At 39.6% G+C, this 23,526-nt stretch overlaps 1 protein-coding gene across 1 annotated transcript in view; it reads left to right on the top strand.

Annotated features, from left to right (window-relative positions):
* The window catches only part of LOC136864473 (heat shock 70 kDa protein 4L), a 247,875-nt gene that overhangs the window by 110,528 nt on the left and 113,821 nt on the right, over positions 1–23,526 (top strand). Inside the window, exon 6 of the mRNA XM_067141491.2 lies at positions 14,494–14,570. Coding sequence (XP_066997592.2) covers positions 14,494–14,570 — 77 coding nt within the window. The remainder of the gene's footprint in view (positions 1–14,493; positions 14,571–23,526) is intronic.

Genomic DNA, 23,526 nt, shown 5'->3' on the forward strand with positions numbered 1-23,526 from the left:
TCCAAGAAATTGTAGACAGCAATGGGTAAAATTATACGACACAATACTTCGCACTAATGTAAACAATTTATCACTAAAGCTAATACCCCACCAAATTTCTTCTTTATTCACTACATTCAATAGCTTTAATTCGCCACAAACAGCTGATATTAATACAAAAATACCTGTCATTGAATTACTTGGCTCTGATTGGCCAATTTCAATAGACTATGCCTTCGATTATTCTTTCAGTACAGCCAACGCTAGCGCAAAGTTATCATTAGTTTAAACGGGCGAACTGTCTTTTAAACTAAACTAGTATCAGAAATTGGTGGAGAAAATGGACAAAAGTTTAAACTAGGTACTAAAGTTAAATGGGTTTAATTTATACCAGGTTTAACTTGTTTTGGAGACAATGGCCCTAAGACATATCCTAACATTTTGATGCTGTTATTCTTCACAATCGGTACTTTACAGCCAATGGCTGATGTGTTGGTATCCATATTATCACTGACCATTGTTTTTCTCATTGACTATCCCTACTGCAATATGTCAATATTATTTCTTAGTAATTATAATTTACAGTAGTCTGCCAAATTATTATACTCAGATTGAAAATACATGGATTTGCTAACATTTTGGTAAAATAAATATATTTCTGGTAATATTTCGTGCATTTTCTTTATTTCATTTGTATTTCACATATTCTGTTTACCGTTTTCCACAGAAAAAACAGTTTCTTAACTACAATTGTCTTTGTAATGATCAAACGTTCAGTATTTTGTGAAGCCATCAGTGCAGAGACCCTTCTTGGCATACTTGTAATGCGTTTCCTTGCCTGTTCCTCCATATTTTTGGTTCCAAACCTCAATAAGTCTTTCTAGGAGCATGTTCTTGCTTGTAATGACATCTTGTTTAGTAATTCCTTTTTTCAGTGCCTTCCAAATATTTTCTATTGGATTCATGTCAGGCGAGTTGACTGGCCAGTCCAATACATTAATTTTCTGATTCTGTAGGAATGCTGTCACCAATTTAGCCTTGTGGCATGGTGCTAAATCATGTATGGAGGTAACATCATTTTTCGGGAATCATTCTAAGACTTGAGGCAAAAGTTTGTTCCTTAGCACCAGCTCGTACTGATTCTTCCGCATTGTGCCTTGAACAATATACGGAGGGCCATTACCTTTGCTGTTAATCAAGAACCATATCATTATGGAGAGAGAATGTTTCACCAGTTCTACAATACATTCTTCATTGAACTTTTCATTGGTGCAGCATCGAACAAACTGTTTTATCATCAAGGATCTGTATCGAAGATTCATCTGTGAAGCAAAGCTAAAAAATACAATGCCAGTGTGAGAGTATTAATCAACATTATCTTATATCATAAGTACGCAAGAAATTGCATGTACGATTTTACAAACCTCATTCCAATCTTCCTATGACTAATTTCTGTGATCGTTAGCCCACTGAAGCCTATTTTGTTTCATAGCAGTTGTCAACTTTGGTTTCTTTAAAGGGCGGCGGCATTTCAGGTCCATCTCTTTGAAACGCCGCTCTAAATTTCTTTGTGATAAAGCAATCCCAGCATTCCAAAGTTCATTGGTTAACACTTTAGCAGATGTCCGACAAATTTTTGTTGCATAATTGTGAATTATTCTGCCTATTCTGGGCGAAGTTATCCTTTTTCTGCCACACCAACCTCTGCGGCATGAGTCATGAGGTGTGCTAGTTTTCATTTTTTTTGGCGATATCTCTCACCGATGACCGTGAAACCCCCACGATTGATGCAATTTGCCATTGGTTATACTGACAGTAGGGCAATAATGTAGAAATTGTGGCTTTCTTACGAAGGCTTAAGTCACAAGACTTTCCCATCTCAATTTGTAGGTTATAATCCCTAAACGGAGAATAACAACGGATTTAATGCATTGTTCCACACGGCTTCTTATTACTAAGTACTCTGCATTCCTTACTGTAAAAGTAACTTGTAATTACAAACATTAAAAGAGAACAGATAGACCACAATAACCATAGGACGTCAACGAACAATTGTAATACACAACTTGCGCGCCAATAGTGCTGAAGTTCCAGGCTGACCAACAATGACACGACACTATTTCAGGACTTGCCAACTTCTTGATATATGTAGCAGTCTCCAAAGAATAAATAACTCCTGAAAAGACAAGCCGTAGCACTAACAATGGAAAATATAACAGCTTTGCTCTTCAAAAAGGCAAATAGTTGTTCTGAGTATAATAATTTGGCAGACCACTGTAAATACAAATCAGGTACAAGATTCAGGTCTTGAGGTGGTATTGTGACTGATGATGCCTTCAATGAAAGGCAAAGCATGTCTCATATGGAATAAAGATAATTTCCTAATTGTTTAAAATTTTAATGTATTGAATAGGTGATATTATAAAATAATTAGCATCCTACATATTGTCTCCTGTTCGCGATAAAAAAAATAGTTGCCATGACTTCGACTCGACCTACGTATATGGCATCTGGATGTCTGCTGTAACTGTATCCATACATAGGATATGAGAGGTGACAGTTCTGAACCCTGACGAACCCAACATTGATTGGAAAGGAATGAGAGATCCCTGTTGGACAGTGAACCACACTGGTGACGTAGAGAAGTAGGGTCCATTGTACATAGGCTTCTGGAACATAATGGGATTGGAGGAGGGCTTTCCAAATAAGCTTATGTGGTATCCAGTGAATAGCATTTTGTAAATCCAAAAAGGCTTGATGTAGAGGCTGTATGAATAGTCTGTTGTACTGATCAGTTTGAGAAAACTGTTAGTGTGTAGAAATTTGTACGATATTGCGTAGGCCAGACGTTATCACCTAGTTGCTCTAGGGAGCCAGTGTTACGTACTCCGCTCGGGACGGGTGTTGGTCACGTGACGAAAGCAGCGGACAGACGGGTTGCATACTGTGGCCATCACCTGCATACACCCCAGCGTCAGTGGGTAGGGTCTGACACATCCCACTCTGATGAGTCTAGTGTCAGACCTAAGACAAAACGCTTGTTAATAGAGCAAATGCCTGAAAAGCCTTACATCTGATATGTTTGACATTCTGTACTTGCTGCTTGGAGAAATGTTAACCATATGAACAAGGGCTTTTATAATAATAATAATAATGATGATGATAATAATAATAATAATGATAATAATAATTTATAGCATGAATCACTTGAAACAAACAGGACACAGATCACAGAGTATAACAGGACAAGGAAATTATTCATTGACAAAGGAAGTATACAGCAGTATGCAATATTTCCTGAATAAATACATTTTCACGATTAACTGGAGCTTTGGGACACGTACATTTACTGAAAGAAAACACAATTTGTGATTTGTACATATTCTTTACACTCTTAACCCGTTCGGTGGGCGATGCGGCGAGATCCGCGGCTACAAGTCACTTGCTCGGCGGGGAACGCGGATATATCCGCCGATTCAAATTATATTTTTTTCTCAGTTGCCTGTCTGTAGAGGTTTATTTGCTTTTCAGCAGCGTATTCCGGATGAGTCCGCCCTCTGATGTGAATTTTTCATCTATATTCTCCCAATACCAATGTGTCATCCACGAGTTGAATCATAAAGAACGCAGCTTACGTCCGGGCAAGAACGACCTAAGGCCTAATAGCTTCACGGTGAAGCTTTAGCTCTTGTTGCAAGTGATAAAAATCATTGCTATCCGTATTGAAGATACTGAATGTAGGATGCTAAAAGGTTAGTTTTTTCCACCTATTCAATACATATAAATTTTATAAATTAGGAATTTATTGTTGATTCCACTTGAGACATGTTTCGCCCTTCATTGAGGGCATCAGTCAAAATATCACCTCAAGGTAAAAAATCAGGTAACTGGTTAGTAGTTGACGGTACAAATTAATACATATTATTAATACAATTACAAAAATTAAGTATGGGAAATAGTTGTACAAAAGTGATGGTTGAACATATAGGTTTATAGATGAAAAGTCAGCACCAATGCCTAAAATTAACATAGTAGAGTTCGGCAGTGGTGCTCTGGAGAAACAGTTGACGCAATCATAGGGAAATAAAAAGTTAAAAAATATTTACATTAAAACAATTAAGGGAGAAAAGGTGTAGTGTTCGGCGTCAATGTTCGTATCCAAAAATTAATGTCAAAGGTTGGTAACTATACAGTATTTACATTGTTCAATTGAACAGTTGAGATAAAGTTTTAAAAATATTTACATTATAACATTCAGCGTAAATGTTTGTAATAAAACCTAATGTCAATAGTTGGTAACTATATAGTAATTACATTATCTAATTGAATAGTTGAGAATTTACAAATATATACATAATTACAAAAGAGTAGCTGTTGTGCCGGAACCCAGCGCACATCGGCACAAATATGGCGTGCCACTACGGCTCCTCTTCGCAGTCAGAATGAGAAGATGCCTCACCCCAGCTTTAACGCTCTGACTCTGCAGTTGCCGTATACATACTAATCTCTCCACAGCAGTTCACAACACAAGCAACTCTATTCTTTCTCACCAGACCAGAAAAGAACAATAACTTCATTCCGAAGTCCGCCATACTTTATTCCACGGAACAATATCAATTTGTCCCACCGGCATTTCACACCGATGTCTTCACATCACATTCGATGCTACAGAAGTAAACTAAAAGAATAAGCGAAAGTTTCAACCCGCAACATTTTCATAATTAGCAATTACCCATATAACTAGCAATTACCCACTAATAACTGTCACCATTGTTGCCGTTCAAACGCACGGAATACCCATGAATCTCCATCCACACTGACCAGTCTCCGTACCGATCTCGGCACTGCAACTGAAAAACTTCCAGCTTGATGCCTATAAAACCTCATTTGACTATGAAATATTTCCCTACCCCCGGTGATTTTAACTAAATTAAACTGCTCTACATATTTCTGAAATGTCAATACTAATTCCTTCTTCCAACCTCTAAAACATCAGGACGCACTTGGTACTAACATTTTTTTATCCTTGCACACCAGCTACTCTTTTGTAATTATGTATATATTTGTAAATTCTCAACTATTCAATTAGATAATGAAATTACTATATAGTTACCAACTATTGACATTAGTTTTTATTACAAACATTTACGCTGAATGTTATAATGTAAATATTTTTAAAACTTTATCTCAACCGTTCAATTGAACAATGTAAATACTGTATAGTTACCAACCTTTGACATTAATTTTTGGATACGAACATTGACGCCGAACACTACACCTTTTCTCCCTTAATTGTTTTAATGTAAATATTTTTTAACTTTTTATTTCCCTATGATTGCGTCAACTGTTTCTCCAGAGCACCACTGCCGAACTCTACTATGTTAATTTTAGGCATTGGTGCTGACTTTTCATCTATAAACCTATATGTTCAACCATCACTTTTGTACAACTATTTCCCATACTTAATTTTTGTAATTGTATTAATAATATGTATTAATTTGTACCGTCAACTACTAACCAGTTACCTGATTTTTTACCTTGAGGTGATATTTTGACTGATGCCCTCAATGAAGGGCGAAACATGTCTCAAGTGGAATCGACAATAAATTCCTAATTTATAAAATTTATATGTATTGAATAGGTGGAAAAAACTAACCTTTTAGCATCCTACAAGAAGCTTTAGCTCATCGCCTAATCGTCCCTTAAATGTATTAATATTGCTGTAGAAGGGATTTCTAGAGATTATGATACTGAACAGACTTTTTTAATGACATTTTACAACTGTGACCTGATTTATTATCCCCAGTCTTGAGTTCTTCCTTCATGACTGGAGTGTCTGTTTACCACGAGTTACACAACATTTATTATCGTACGCATCTGTAATACAGGCTCAGTTCATGATTTCCGTCCAAACTGCATAGACCAGGGTTTTATTCAATCCTTTTTCTTACATTTTTTCTGCTAAAATATCTATAACGAATAACCGGCCCCCACCGTTACAGGAAGGCAGGCTCGAATGTACAGGGTTCGGGCGTTGCTGATGCGAATGTTCAGCAGTCGCAAAAGAGACAACACGTGTTCGATTCCAGTTCAAGTAGCGATCATGACAGTGACAGTTCTGACAATACAGATTACAATCCAACCATTGCCAATTCTTGGTCAACTTATACTGAAAATGGACAAAGAAAGTCCCGCTTTGATCCAAAATTCCATAGTGATGTAAATGGAAAGATTTTAGGGAAAACAAAACTGAGCGAAATATTTCAATTACATTTTTATGACGACATATGCCAGAACATAGCTGAACAGACAAAAGATTCCGAGCAGGAAGTTGCACATAAAACCCTGTTTAGTAAGATGAAACGAAGGAGTCGATCAAGACCGTGTCCGAAAAAATGACGAAATAAAGCTTCTTATGGCCATACTGTTGCCGCAGGGGATTGTACAGAAACCTAAATTAGGACACTATATTTCTTGCATTCGCTTGTTCACTATGCCTATTTTCTATGGGCTGATGACACAGAAATTTTTCTCACCGGGCTATGTGGCCTAGACGGTTGAGGCGCTGGCCCGGCCTTCTGACCCCAACTGGGCAGGTTCGATTCTGGCTCAGACCGGCGGTATTGGAAGGTGCTCAAATACGTCGGCCTCCTGTCAGTATATTTACTGGCATGCAAAAGAACTCCTGCAGGACTAAATTCCGGCACCTCAGCATCTCCGAAAACCGTAAAAGTAGTTAGTGGGACGTAAAGCCAGTTTTATTATTATTATTATTATTATTATTATTATTATTATTATTATTATTATTAGATTTTCTTCCACAGCTTTTAACAGATCAGAGCTCGATAGCTGCAGTCGCTTAAGTACGGCCAGTATCCAGTATTCGGGAGATAGTGGGTTCGAATCCCACTGTTGGCAGCCCTGTCGATGGTTTTCCGTGGTTTCCCATTTTCACGCCAGTCAAATGCCGGGGCTGTACCTTAATTAAGGCCACTGCCGGTTCCTTACTACTCCTAGCCCTTTTCTGTCCCATCGTCGCCATAACACCTATCTGTGTCATTGCGACGTAAAGCAACTTGCAAAAATAAATTACATATCTGACAATGAGGTGAATAATAGAAAATTTCCTCCCAAAATATTCAAGATAAATCCAGTATTTGACCACCTGTTAGCAAATTTTTGGAATCGTATACCTCTGATGGCAAAGTGCCAATTGATGAGAACCTCTTCCTATGGAAAGGGTGGCTAGGGTGGAAATTTTACATAACCAAGAAAACTATCGCGTTGCGGAATGGAATCGTATAAATTACGCGAAGCCGAGACAGATTATGTAACATGATATGCTTCCGTGTGTGTCATGATCAGCTGTAAATGATATAACACTGAAGACTGTAAATACTGTAATCATTACCTGTATTGTAGTGCAATATAGCCTGTGTGTGTCGCTTATGAATTGTAGGTAGGCTATACAAACTTGATCCCTCGAAAGCGCTACGGTAACCAACATAACAGAAAATTTCGTGAATATTATTATTTATTCCATGGTAAATCTTTTAAGTACACGTAAACTTTGCAAATCTACAATTTACATTTATTTGCAGGCAGAGATTGATAGTAAACTGCCTAAAATATTCATGTAAATGTTACTGTAAAAACAAAAACCAGAGCTTTGCTATTAGGAAAAAGCAATCACGATATCACAGTGTAAAAACAGTACCATTTTGCACAAAGTATTGAAAAATTCAAATAATATAATTTTTCAACAATTAAATACATTATATCAAATATTTCTCTTAGGGTCCTCCAGTAGTTCATTCTAGTCTAAGATTGGTTTTAATCAAGTAAGTAAATATTTTCCTCAATCAGAGAAATCGCTCCCCACCTGGGAGTGAGCCGTTGTGTACCAATCTCCCCGCTTAAGGGGTTAACATACATTTAAATATTTGTATGGCATTTATGACTATGACAACAAATAAACACACGAACTAAAACATATCATTGGTGTACTCCTTCTTCCTGAGACCTTTGGGCTCGTTCAGATAGTAGTATGTCTGTGTTTGGTACTATCGTTTGCGTACTGGCAAGTCACAAAACACATTTCAAGTTTTCATCAGTGAGCCTACTTCTGTGTCTAGATTTACAATTCTTCATTAATGAAAACATATGTTCACATAAATAAGTTGATCCGAATATACTTACAATATGAGCATTAAATGTGTACACTCTATAAAATCTCTCCTGTGGAAAACTAACATAAAATTCAGTCAAACTGTTTGTGTTTGCAAACCTATCTTTCATTTGAGTAATCGCATTGTCAGTCAAGTAGTTATAGCTGCAATTCTGGTATAACAGTTTGCACATCCACTAAGAAGGGAATACCGGACGCCTGCAGATCATTTTCTAATGCCTGACTCGTGAAACCTACTATTATAGTGACATTAAAATATCTGTATATTCTTCTAATGTTTTTTAAATGTGATTCCGTATTTTATTGCATATTACACATTTTGCTGTGTTATTTTCTTGAACTATTAAATACTCTTCTTCCCAAGGAGGTTTGAAACTTGTTGGCATCGATGGGCTACGCTGTGTTGAAATATCTTCCATAGTAAATGCAACATTAACCAACTACAGTTGAACGTCGTGTGGTGTGAGGATAAAGATGGAAACACGCTAGTGTCACCACATAAGTTCACGCGTATCATGTCGCAATCTAACCTGTCCAGAAAGATGTGCTATACCTGTGCGCCACTGACCTGTAGTACGTACTACATCATGCACTTCCCCTACTTGCTCACTAAGCTGCTCTCTTTCCTCAAGAGCGGGGAGCAAACTGGCTCCGAAGGAATTTCAGTCTCGATTGACGATGCCTGACGATCAAGAACGCGTTACATACTCTTGCATAATATACTGATTGGTAGCTGGCGCATTGTTGCCTTACCTTTTCAGATAAGTACTGTAGTGCTGGTCATCCAAATTGCAGGTATGCTACCTTCGAGAATTCTGTTAAACAGATTCATTAGAATCTCGGCTCCATGCTGTCCAAACATCCTCCAGACCTCAGCTGGTGTATTGTCTGGTCCTGTTGCTTTATTTTTCATATTTTGCATGGCACCTAAGAAATCTTGAATGGTAATGGGTGGGGTAGGTCCATTAACTGGGCATCCATATACTATTTGTGGATAGGAAATTCTTCAGTACTTTGGAATAATACGTCCACCTATGAAGGATGGCGGTTTGGTCACTTAGGGTTTGATTATTATTACTGTCCTTGATCTGCATGACATGTAACACACACCTTCTTTAGAAAGTGGAATTCACACCTTATCGCTTAATATAGTGGAAGCCAAATTACCCAAAATGACTACTGAATGACAAGACAGAGAACTTGTGAAAGTCAAGGATACGAACGTTATCCCATATGACAGTGATGCTCCTCAAAACTGAGGACCAGCACGAAAATTTAATGCATTAAATGGTGAAGACTAGAAGAACATCGAACTACCATCAAAGCAGCATTGCAATCGTAGATTTCAAATTCTAAGTCATCCGTAGATGATGGCTGGAATACACTGCCTGAATCTATCAAGACGCGCCATGTCCACCCTAGGTGTCACCAAACCAAATTGATGCCTTATTAACAAGCTAATCTGGTAGTGGAATGATGTGCAGCAGGTAACGAGGGAAAAGAAAGCAGGTTACAAGACATGGCATCAGACATGCAGCATGGAGGATTTAGAAAGGTACTGGACTCTTTAAGTCTAGTGCAAAACTAGCTGTAGCAACTGCAAAAGCAGCACTTTATAAAGTCTACAATGAGGTGGATAAGCCCTGTAGCATGAATAGAATCTACAAACTTGCTTACGATCGTGTCACACAAGATGTAGGTCATGTTATCAACATCTAAAGACAGAAATGGGCTGCTCTCTACAAAAGACATGATATACTGCATCTGCTGGAAGTAGGAGTTTGAGGATACATGCAACAAGGAGTTCCCTCATCTACCTCGACCTACAGCTGATCACATTCACAGCCCAGTGCCCACTATCACTACGGACAAAGTGTCCACTGCCATCCACAAAATGAAGCCTGGGAAGTGCCTGGTGCAGATGATATCCCAGCAGAAGTATGGAATCTTCTGGAAGAACAAGACGAAGTATGGCTTGCTGGCTTAAAGATTATTACGGAAGACACAGTACCAGATTGTTCCTCAATTATAGGACAAATCCACGTCTTATGCCATACTACAACAATTTTGAACGTGTTCTTGATGCAAGATAACAAAATATCACTCATCTAACCAGTGTGGCTTTATTAAAAGCAGCGGATCAACAGATGCCATAATACCAGTATAGTTCGTCCATTATCGGACATTATAAATTTTCCAGGTAACTCATTCCTGGTTGCCAATGTTTCACCCCAGTGTGTTAGGTTGGACTCGTCAGTTGGTAAATAGCACACCTACCAAGATGCATGGCTAGTGCATGCCTTGGAGGCCACTGCGTGTAGGCTACTTGGAGCCACTGGCAGTGCCAATGCACTGAGAGAGAGACTCTCATTTTCAAAAATTGATGCCTGGCTGGCCATCAGATGATACACAAATCAATGTCTATAGAATTATCTATATATACACAGAGTGGCCAAAAGTCATGGGAAGGCACTGAATGTGATGTTAATAACTAGTTGCTCCTCGGCAAGCACTCGGCAGCAATATGGCGAGTCATCGACTCTAAAATGTCGGATTTGTTCTGAAGGGATCTGGACCCACACATCTTGCAGTCCTACCCACAGTTGGTCTTGTGTAGTTGGTGCAGGGTTCATGGAGCGTACGCCATCGACAGCATCCCATAAGTGCTAGATTGGATTAAGATCGGGGAATCTGGAGGGCCAATCCATGGCCGTAACTTCATTGGAGTGCTCCACTTTACAAACAAAATTTACTATATCTTATTCAATACATACACATCTCCACTCTTCTATAGCCCATTGCCAATGTTCGTGGGCCCCTGCACGTCTTTCAGCTCTGTGTGGAGGTGTCGGCAAAGAGACAAGAGTTGGTCGTCAGCTGGTGAAGCTTAACAGGTGCAGTTGCCTCCTTCCAGTCCTGGTAGAAATGGATTCCTGTCGCGCAGCGTTCAACTGGGCGTTGATCTAATAGAGCGCACAGTATGGTTCTGCGGAAGAGAAGCGATGTCAGTTTGTTAAACACCTGTGGTCGTCAATACTGTCTACCTCGGAAACTCTAATTCGCATGTAATCTCCGCAATGCTATGATCCATTCGCCGTGCGCAGATGATCATCCCACGTTCAAAGTCGGTTAATGCTAGACTTATTGCCATCTTCACGACATTGGCGTCTGTGACAGACTACGCAGCTAGCTGCAGTGCTCGGGGGTTGTGTACGGCCCATTTTGTAATGGGACACCCCTTTCCCTGACTTGGCCACGTGTGTGTGTGTGTGTGTGTGTGTGTGTGTGTGTGTGTGAAATTAGACATTTTCTAAATGTACTTTTGAATTTATAATTCTAAGTATTCCAGTCTTGCCCTCCACTATAAAATGTAGTAAACTTCTCTCTTCCTAAAAGAGGCTATGGACTGCCAGTCTTTACCTAACATGGGGAATATTCATTTTACCTGTAAGAAGAAAACTTGCAGAATTTAACATGTTACAAATGTTTTCGTGCCAAATTATACACATCACACTTCCATGCATATTTGTTGTTTCACTGTCTTTACAGCAGAAAATTTCAGCAGAACTGAGCATCGCTTCACAATGTTCGCACTCACACCATTCTGAGTTTCCCTGCATTTCCGAAATAACTGGTGCCGGTGGTTTGTTTTCTTGTAGAGATGTTGTGCTCTTTGGTTCAGACTGATAGTTTCGTTTTTCTGGGCATGATTATTCATTCCTAACAATGTGGTGATGCTGAGAAACACTCAGGCGGAAGTGGCGCGCAAAATCCTGTCGTATAAGAAAAGTGACCACGCTGTCCCTAATTTAATACATATTATCTTCAGGTCTTCCTAGCTAATGGATATTCTAAAGTTACGATTTCAGCATTCCACTCTTCTACACAAAATCTAACTGAATTAATTAAAAGCAAAAAATTGATTTTCTTTAGTTTAACTAACCCTATGGCTCTACAGCCCCGAAGGACCTTGGCCTACCAAGAGTCTGCTGCTCAGCCTGAAGGCCTGCAGGTTACCAGACGAATCCTCTCTGCCGTTATTCTTGGCTTTCTAGACCGGGGCCGCTATCTCGCCGTCGGATAGCTTCTCAGTTCTAAGCGTGAAGGCTGAGTGGACCTTGAACCAGCCCTCAGGTTCAGGTAAAAATCCCTGATGTGGCCGGGAACAGAACCTGGGGTCTCCGGGTAAGAGGCAGGCACGCTACCCCTACGCCAGGTGGCTGGCTTTCCTTTAGTTTACTGGGCGACCGGCAGTCACAATGTCAATTTGGACTGAACTGACCTGTTTTGCAATGAACATAGGACATGATTTTCCTAGAACATAGTTTTCAGTTAAAGGTGATCACTGTTGTCATCCTGCGCGGATGACCCAGCGTCTCCAAACTCTGCGATGTCCCAAGGTGTGGAGTCGCAGGGGAGATCCCAGTCTGATCTGATGAGCAGCGTCGTAGGTACGTTGTCCTGGTGCTGCTGCGGGTAGTCTGGGTCGGCCGGGTCGAAGGTCGACCAAAACTCTTGCAGGGTGGTGCCCAAGGAACTCGGTGGGCAGCTGGTGACTGGAAAATTCATGGAAATATCTATATTTTTGCTTTACGTCACACCGACACACGTCTTATGGCGATGATGGTATAGGAAAGGCATAGGAAGTGGAAGGAAGCGGCCGTGGCCTTCATTAAGGTACAGCCCCGACATTTGCCTGGTGTGAAAAATGGGAAACCACGGAAAATCATCTTCAGGGCTGCTGACAGTGGGGCTCTAACCCACTATCTCCCGATTACTGGATACTGGCCGCACGTAGACTGCAGCTATCGAGCTCGTATGTAATCTTCGATTCATCAAGATCTCTCTCAGTTGCTTATTGTCACATTAGTTAACTTGGAAAGAGCCAGTATAATGTGATGACTAGAGCCTGGATTTCCATGCACTATCAAATCTAAGAATATGCATGCATTCATGCACTATCATATGGCAAAACCTGCACAATAAACTGGAAAATATGCAGTATCAGAATTCAGTTCCTTTTGAAACATTTTACAAAAACTATAATTTCTCAATTGTCTTGATTTAACCTCGTCCTTTTATGTCAGCTCGTTCTTAAGCACAGAAAATGATCTTTCAAAGTCACAAGAAGTGACAGGTGCATACTTAAGTGAAGACATTTGGGACAAAGTGAGGTGAAATTTAACATCTCTGCAATTTTACCACAATACGTCTTTTAAAAGCTTGATGAATTCAAAATCAGTTTTTGAACGCATCCTTTTGTTCAGCTTAACTATAGCTGCTGCAGGTACTTCCCCCTTCGATGATTACTGATGTCTTCAATAACTGCTAAAGATTTAAGCTGCAATAACAGACGTGTGAAGAGTGAGGTTTCAAGGTAGAAAATTCCAGGATAAGAACGAAAGGCTCAGTGCAAAACCAAGGTTTGTAAACTGCTATCTGAATAACGCGGCATCAGAAATTGTCATACCAGTTTTGATTTGTTCGTTTAACAGAAGAAATTAGCAGTCATTTAGTAATGCACAATTTACAGTTCATTTTATAGCAATTTATAACTGGGATGCCTTACTCCTAAAAATTAGAGATCGATGTGGGGCCTTCCGGCTTACGCCAGTGTTTACTCAAGCAACATGTCAGAAAGTGCTTGGTTAATTAGTTTATAAGATCTCTACCGTATGTACTAACTTTGGTTGTCACATAGGTTGACAGGAATGCATTCTCTCACTTTCTCAATAACAGACATACTGTGTAACGTGGAAGAACGGTCCCAAATTCTGCAGACATACATTCATGAAAGGCACATCATGCAAGTTAGCATTATGTGCCAAAGTCAGAAGAAAAGTAATATTATGAAATATAAATGCCCAAACTTTCGCTATTAAATAAAAAACCTTCAAATTATGCATTATGCATTTATTTTCTCCTTAAAAGGCAAAAACATGCAAGCATGCATGTAAGAACGGTTATTTGGAATCGTTAAGTCATAAAACGAGTATTTGCAAAGTTTGAGAAGTGCAACTAGCTTATTTAAAAATATGCATTTGCATGAAAATCTGGGATCTAGTTATGACATTCGGAAGTGTTCTACCAATGTCTAGTACTTTTGTCATTGGAAGTGTTCTATCAGTGTCTAGTATTTTTGTCGCCTGTGCTTTCTTGCTGTGTAATGTAGTGTTGCTTCTGACCTAAGATCATGGTATAAAATCTGTTAGCATTAGCAATCGGTTTTGTTTTAGCAATGTCTTCTTCCTTTTTTAAACTTTAAGTTTGCCATGCTACAGTATTTAAACTTCAATTTTTTTATTTTATTTTAATTTTTTTTCCAGGGAAGATATGGAAGTAATATGTTCCCACTTACTGGAAAGGGCAGAGAGGACCTTACGCAAATGTCTCGATGACTCAAGTAAGTAACTTGCGTTACGTAAATAAGATTGTGTGGTATTTAATAGGGAAGAAGTAATATGCGAGGTAAATTGCATGTTTTAAAGTAATTTTCATTTGATTAATATTGCAATTTCCATTATAACCAATGAAGATGAAGCACAAGATGCATAGGAAATGGTGCCTGAAGGATTGAGACAACTTCAAGGTTAGCATGTAATTCATAGCAGCCCTAGCCGTTTTATATACTGTACTTTGCACTCCATGAGGGATGTACTGTGGAACCAAGAAGTCCCATGTAATTACGAACAAGTTGTACTCGAACTTTTCTTTACTGATATTGACATATCCAGTAGGTACCTGAAGACAAAACAAGATGAGGGTACGGTTCAAGTGGCAGAGATGAAATTCCTTAAATCAATCTTAGGGAAGACAAGGAAAGATAGCATCGGGATGTAGAGATTACAATGTTGTCAATATACAGCAATAATCTAAGATTTATTCTCCCATTCCAATACAGTAAAACCTAGCCACAACCCTCGAACCGCCGGAATCAACCAATGAAAGTTAAAATCACCTCATGAACTGAAGGCCAACGCGTGCTAACCATTTAGTCATGGAGCCAGACATGCTCAATTTAAGGCCAGTCTCCACTGATTAACATATAACAACATGTTAAATATTAAGTGTTAAATGTTAACTGGTGACACCATCAACATGTTAAATGTTGAATACTGTTTTATATAACATTGTGTCCACACTTAATAAACATGTTAAACTTGACTTTCTTTGTTTATATGTAGGTAGTTCATATCAATTTGTGGTAATACATTTAGGTGGTGTCTGGTATTTTCAGACAAGGACAATGGACTCAGATGGAGAGGATTTGGGGATTTGGCCTTTGTTATTGCCAGTGTTGCTTCTTATTATTATTTAGAAATGCAGTTCTATTAGACACATTTCCTCCCGTCATCCTGTTCATTGCTTCAAAAGCAAACCATTTTGAAGTATAAATTTTGTCCGCTCCTGCCCCGACTTTTCTAATTTTTTTCCAATACTCGACTGTACTGGGAGCGGAGGGACGCTAGGTTTTTTCGATGCACTCGCGGGAACAATTATAGATAATTTAGGATTCCTGGAAACTGTCGGCTTCCTTCGCTTTATCACTGCATTCTTTTGAGACATCCCGCAAAAAAGGCCTTTCTATTATATCATTAAGTCCAAAGTAATCTTGCTCCACTCCATTTCTGACTATAAATGTTAGTATAGTGCAGAGAGAACGACACACGTGCGCGTATAGATACCAGTACTGTATTTGCAGCTTATAACAAAGAGAATGAGGGTTGCGTAGTGTTGTAACTATAGTCCTCCTTCACGAGAAGCACGTCGTTTGCATTGTTTGGCTATCTGTTGACATGGAAACGCGAAGGAAGTTGCCAAAGCTGTGCCAACATCTCACGAACGAATTGACTAGACATGTTTTCCACTTGGAGCGGAAAACACGCCAACATGTTAAGTGTTAACCTCAACATTCTGAGTTAACATGCAAAGTCAATTGGAAGACACGATCACAATGTAACATGTTAAATTTAACATGTTAGTGTTAAATGTTAATCAGTGGAGACCGGCCTTTATACTTAATGATATCAAACCATTGCAGTCATGCTATACACCATGAAAATAAAAAGCGCGACTTTTACGTTGTTTGGTTTCATTTTTCCTTAAATCTTGTAATTGGTAAACCTTCAAGGTCAGCTCTCTTATTGCAAATTGATATGTGGATATTACGGCGATGACCTATATTGCCTGCTCGATCTGCATCCGATGGCTGCTTATACTGCCTTCTTATTACAACATTTTAACACGGCACTAAATGAAACGCTCAGTTTACAAATACTTACAGCAGGTGGCAGCACCAACCGGCTCCAGATTTGTCGGAATGAAATAGCGGAAAATAGGGTAGTACTGTACTTGTTTCCAGTGAAAATGGTGTACTGCTGCGTACCTTTCTGCAAATCAAAGAAAGGGAAACCAGAATTCTGTGGTATTTCATTCCGGGACAAGGGCCTTTTCGGGAGATCCAGTTGAAGCCATGTTTAGTTCTGTAAGAATGGGAGGAGGGTTCAGTGACATGACTGACTCCTGGGCCGCTAAGAATTCCATAAAGAGAATTCTGAAATCCGGTATTTTAATGTTCACCAATGGTGCTAACGTTATCCACAAACAAAATTAAAAATTTTCTGCCCCAGCATCCTCTCCCGGACGAAACAGAACCAGTGATGCCGCTGACTACGTACTTGATTTACTGGAAGATGTTCGTGAGCCCCCTGAGTCAGTGTGTCGCTTTGTAAACTGCTTCCCAGGCATTAGTGTGTGGTGGTTTAGTGCGTGTAATAGAAGAAAAAACAGAATGCATCACGTGCTTGAATAACGTTTCCACCTCAGTTAATGCATCCCCATTGATGAACTGCGCAATCCCCGGCAACAATTTATTGTCCTAATTATGAGGGTACAGAAATTTATTGAGGCGGCTCTACCGTACTGCAAGAAATCTAAGTCTGCTCCAGATTAGAAAAAACTATGTTCTACCCTCTTTGTGCCAGTATAAGATTTTTAAAGAGTTTAGTAACAATAAGCACCAGGAACTTGCGTCAGAAACTGTGGTGGCCAGATTCGTGAAACCTCTACTTAATAATGTAGGGAAGTACCATACAAACAAAGTTTCCAGGTTTTCTTGTTCGTCGAAACCTCTTTCTCGGAAAGTCCTGAAGCTATCACCTTCTAGAGCACCACTTTATGCGTACAATTCTTTAATTTTTCTGTTACTTTCAGATTTAAAATTTTGCTTGTATTCTTATCTAGCTGTATTCACGCGATAACTGGGTATGTCTTGTGCTGCCATCTAGTGGCAAATTGTAAGTCGTGTTACACATTTGAATATGGAATGAGCAGGCAGGGTAAGCAGCCATCGGATGCAGATCGAGCAGGCAGTGCTGTAGACACTTCGCGAACGATAGGTTAGAGATCCCACATGGCGCGGCTCGGAAAATTCAACGTGGCGTGCTTCAGACGATGTTAGTGGGCTGAGCGATGCTGCCAACTTCGAAATTAGTTTGAAGACCAGGCTAGTGGAAAGATTATTAGTATGGCTTGGTTATGTCCAGCTTGTACCAAGACAACTGGGCAGGGGACAACAAAGTGGTCAACAGGCGTCTAGCATCCCACACACATCAAGGTACGATACAATTAATAACCCTGTGACTAAAACATACCCGGTTCATGCTGTGACTATTTTTAAACTGTCCGATTTTCTCATTTTCAATGAAGCTGGCAGCCCTAGCCAGCCAATAGCAACAAAGAAAACGGTGGCGAATTTGAGTTTTACAGTGCCTCAGTTTTAATTCTTGAGTAAGAATACTTCTTAGGGGCCAGTCAGTGGGTTGAGAAGCGTTGGCGCCAGGAGGCTCATGAGGTTGCACGTGAATAACCTGTGCACAGTACTCTAGCCTAAGAGATCCTTGCTGAAGACCAGCAACTTGTAATCGCTCATACATTCTGGCGTAACAGGTTGCTGCTATTATATGCTAGAGTATTCAGCCGTCTCTTTAGATTCAAAAAAAGTTCGCGTATATTGTTCATACGTTAGATCGATCCATGCGGGAAAGTTATGGCCGAGGACAAATATTTTTTTGACGATTGATGTGATAAAATGATAGTTCGAGGAACGAAAGATGCGGGAGATTTAACATTGATTTATATGGAACATTTGTAGGACTGAATAAATTGAACGATGGATACAGGAAAACTACAGTTCCGGGAATGATGCATCGAGGTTCTACAGTATACCATAACCTTAATATAGTAACCACCTGTTCTAATGGCCATTTTCTTGAAGGGCAAATTGAGACTGATTTAGGGGAAGTTTCACTATACGTTTTAATTATTGTCTTGACACTTTATTCAAGCACGTGCTGCATTCTGTTTTTTCTTCTATTACACGCACTGAACCACTACACACCAATGCCTGGGAAGCAGTTTCTAAAGTGACACACTGGCTTAGGGGGGCTCACGAACATCTTCCAGTAAATCAAGTACGTAGTCGGCGGCATCACTAGTTCTGTTTCGTCTGGGAGAGGATGCTGGGGCAGAAAATTTTTAATTTTGTTTGTGGATAACGTTAGCACCATCGGTGAACATTAAAATACCGGATTTCAGAATTCTCTTTATGGAATTCTTAGCAGCCCGGGAGTCAGTCATGTCATTGAACCCTCCTCCCATTCTTATAGAACTAAACATGGCTTCAACTGGATCTCCCGAAAAGGCCCGTGTCCCGGAATGAAATACCACAGCATTCTGGTTTCCCTTTCTTTGATTTACAGAAAGGTACGCAGCAGTACACCATTTTCACTGGAAACAAGTAGAGTACTACCCTATTTTCCGCTATTTCATTCCGACAAGTCTGGAGCCGGTTGGTGCTGCCACCTGCTGTAAGTATTTGTAAACTGAACGTTTCATTTAGTGCCGTGTTAAAATGTTGTAATGAGAAGGCAGTATAAGCAGCCATCAGATGCAGATCGAGCAGGCAATATAGGTTATCGCCGTAATATCCACATATCATTAATTTACAATAAGAGAGCTGACCTTGAAGGTTTACCAATTACAAGATTTAAGGAAAAATGAAACCTAACAACGTAAGTCACGCTTTTTATTTTCATGGTGTATAGCATGACTGCAATGGTTTCATATCGTTAAGTATAAAGGCCGTCTCCACTGATTAACATTTAACACTAACATGTTAAATTCAACATGTTACATTGTGATCGTGTCTTCCAATTGACTTTGCATGTTAACTCAGAATGTTGAGGTTAACACTTAAAATGTTGGCGTGTTTTCCACTCGAAGTGGAAAACATGTCGAGTCAATTCGTTCGTGAGATGTTGGCACAGCTTCGGCAACTTCCTTCTCGTTTCTATGTCAACAGATAGCCAAACAATGCAAACGACGTGCTTCTCGTGAAGTAGGATTATAGTTACAACACTACGCAACCCTCATTCTCTTTGTTATAAGCTGCAAATACAGTACTGGTATGTATACGCGCGCGTGTCTTTCTCTCTGCACTATACTAACATTTATAGTCAGAAATGGAGTGGAGCAAGATTACTTTGAACTTAATTAATGATATAATAGAAAGGCCTTGTTTGCTGGATGTCTCAAAGGAATGCAGTGATAGTCAGGTGCTGATAGGTATCTGACATGTATCTAGAACCATGCTGTCTGCAGTGCATCCCGCATCTGTTAAAAGGTGCGTGGCGGACGAGACAGACTGTAACCACGATGATCATGGTAGTCCCAGAGATGTTTTGGGTTGGTTTATGGCCAGGGAAGAATTTCAGAATCTTCATCATGCTCTTCCAGCCACGTGGGTTGGATGCACTGATGGTTTTAACTTCATATCAATCCATCTATTTATTCTTCGTCTTCATGGTTTGAATTCTGGTCAGTGGAGGATTTTGGACTTTTAATTCGTCATCTCATTTTGTACCATTAAAGGCCGATGACCTCTATGTTAGGCCCCTTTAAACAACAAACATCAGTTTATTCTTTTAAATATTACATATGCAGCTCACTACACGGAACAGCCGGTCATGCTTGTCACATCACTCACCACATTTCAGCGTGTAGTGCAGAAGTGTGTACAGTAGTCAACACATGTAATAACTCGGCTTAACTACTGCGAATCATCATTGGTGAGGTCAGTGCGGCATGTTTCCTGTTTTGCGTCTGTCACTCTCATTACAGTGATTGCTTATGTAAGGAGATTCAGTAGACTGATTTGATCTTTCGTTATAAATATATTGTTTTGGTTTTCGTGTATTGCATTGCTTTTGATTGTGTGTATTGTATATATTTTTTTTGTCTGTTTAGTATTTTATATAATCAATCAGCGAGTAATATTTTTAACTTACGGCTGAACATGTGAAAAGGATAAGGGGGTGAAGTTCTCAGGAGAAAGTAACAGCAAATGGTGCTTGATATATTTTCATATTTGAAAACAAAGCATCCAGGGCAAAGTGTAAGCTGGGTAGTGGATGATGCCGGGAAGACTTTAGGAATTTCGAGGTCTTGTGCCTTCAAAATAAGGAAGGAAGCCAGCGAAGGGCCACTCCACAGTCCCGGCAAGAAGCGTGAGAGGAAAAAGTTAATTTACAGCAATTCCCGACTCATTAAATACAATGATTTTGTCAGAAGTGGAATAGGGCACATTGATCGTGAATTCTATTTTAGAAATGAACCGCCAACTCTGAACACAATCCTAGCTTCCGTAAAGAGTAACCCCGAACTACCTGATTTTAAGAAATCTACGTTGTATGTTATTCTCAGAGAAATTAACTTTCTAATTTGTCAGAGGTACTTAAAAAGACAAAGTACAGAGAAGGCCAGAACATTGTTTATACAGACGAAAGTTGGGCTAACACTGGAATAACTGGTTCTAAAAAGTGGAAAGATAACACAATTAAAACGCCAAGACAAGCTTTTCTTGCAGTGTTTTCAGTCGGGTTGAAAACTCCTGCTCGTGGGCCGCAATTTGCTATCTTTCACGCAAGTAACGAAAACGGGTTCGTCGTGCCTAACACTGAATATATCTTCTTGTGTAAGAAAAATACTGCCGACGCTCACGGTGAGGTGGACTGAGTGCGTTCTGAAACGTACATTTTTAGAAAAGCTTTTGCCGAACTTGCTTCCGAATTCCATCATTGTTATTGACAATGCTACTTAAAACAGCAGTAAGGAGTCTATACCGACAAGAAGCTGGCAGAAATGTGCTATTGCAAGAGTGGATGACGGAACATAATATTCAATACGAAGATGAAATGTTGAAAAAAGACTCCATGGACATTATTGCTTTGGAAAAGGGGAAAATACGATAAGTATAAGAGACGAATTTGCTTTAGAAAGAGGAGACGCAGCAGTTCGGCTGCCTCCTACCAATGCAAATTAAATCCTGCTGAGCTAATGTGGGCTCAGTTGAAACGTTATTGTGAGCTTACATAAAACAGACTTCCAAGTGAAAGAAATGCAAAGATTGAGGAAGTTATAGCGTGCACCACACCTGATAACTGGAGGAATTATGAGAATCACGTTAAAACTGAAGACTATGTGGAAGGCTGATGAAATTGAGGACGACATCGAATAGGTTATTATTCACCTCGGTTATTCTTCAGACGAAGATTCCTCAGGCAGTGTGTAAATGGAAGAGATGAACGTTCCACCTGTCTTTGAAATCTCTACATTGCTGATAATGTAGGTACAGTAGGTGGATTTATTTGAAAATTATGTTTACATTTTACTGCACAGTATTTGTCTATCTGTGCTTGTGTGTTTTCGCGTTCCCGTACGAATAGGTCATTCGGCATTCTGTGTATTGTATGTTGTCAGTTACGAGTAAATTTATCTGAAGTGAGCTGTAGGATACATCAGAGATAGTGATATCTCGTCATCAATCCGTAACGGAGCTTTCTGTGTTACAACCACACAGTATTTGCCTTAATAATGGAATGTTTCTGGGGGCTAATAAACTCAGCACTGTGCTCTCTTAAAGCAACAATGATTATGAATCCTTTTCAGATACAATAAGGAAGACATAAACATTACAGGTTCTGGACATGCATGTTATGTTATTAGTATTTAGTTCGCATCCCTACATGTTCAAACTCTTACTGCATTTCGAATGATACTGTCGGTGGACTGACACTCTTACAAAAGTTATGGCGAAACAAAATTTCATAATTGTAATTCCATTAATGACAAGAAAATCGGGCATTTGTGTAGTAGTAGTAGTAGTAATAATAATAATAATAATAATAATAATAATAATAATAATAATAATAATATCTACTACAGTCTTCTCACAGCTGTACCAAGCTATATATAATTTTGTCATCACTGTATTTTACAAGCAGTGTCAGTCATGGTGAATGAGCGAATATGGCAACAATGGTAGGCAGCAAGCCCATAAGGCCTGTAGTCCTTTCTCTACTCTGGATGCTCTCTGGCAGTGTGGCCAGGTGCATTATGCTGGAAGATAAAATCCTCCTGAGGAAAGACAATCAAGTTTAGGTGGACATTGTCACAGAGGATGAATTAATCACCAAATTGATCAAGAGTGCCTTTTACACAAATGATGGACGTAGAGAATACACGAACATTCCCTAGACCATAACACTCCTCCTGCCAGCTTGTTTTTTGGAGCAGTGGTTTCAGGGTTTTGGTTTTGGAGCATTTCTTGCCGGATATTCTGACGTCCATCTGTTGTATGCAGCACAAAATCTTATTCATCAGATAAGGCTACCCACAGTCACTCGGCAGTATCGTATTAGAATCCATACATGAGGTGCGCGGTACATTTAAAAACTAAGATGGCTTCTCGTAATACACATCGCTCCTCTGCTACCTTTGAATTCTCAATGAAATTCAGTAAGATTTAGCAATGTCCTGTGCTTTTATCTGAATCATTGTCCAACTCAGCTGAATGGTCAGCTGTACTGGCCTTCGGTTCACAGGGTCCCGGGTTAGATTCCCGGCTGGGTCCGGGGATTTTAACCTTCATTGGTTAATTCCAATGATTTGGGGGCTGGTTGTTTGTGCTGTCCCCAACATCCCTGCAACTCACACACCACACACAACACTATTCTCTACCACAATAACACGCAGTTACCTACACATGGCAGATGCCGCCCACCCTCATCGGAGGGTTTGCCTTACAAGGGCTGCACCCGGCAAGAGATAACCACACAATTATCTTAATCATTTTGCAGACTTACTGCCATTCCATAAATTCTTAATACTACCATATTTACCCGAATAATCACCGCCGTCGAATGCCTGCACGCTCATTTTAGGAAGGCTCATTTTGAAAAAAAAAAAAAAAAACACGAAATGAACTAAAATTCCTTCCATCGGAAGAGTAACATAGGCGT

The sequence above is a fragment of the Anabrus simplex genome, chromosome 2 (assembly GCF_040414725.1).
Source record: "Anabrus simplex isolate iqAnaSimp1 chromosome 2, ASM4041472v1, whole genome shotgun sequence".
In the NCBI taxonomy this organism is placed as follows: domain Eukaryota; kingdom Metazoa; phylum Arthropoda; class Insecta; order Orthoptera; family Tettigoniidae; genus Anabrus; species Anabrus simplex.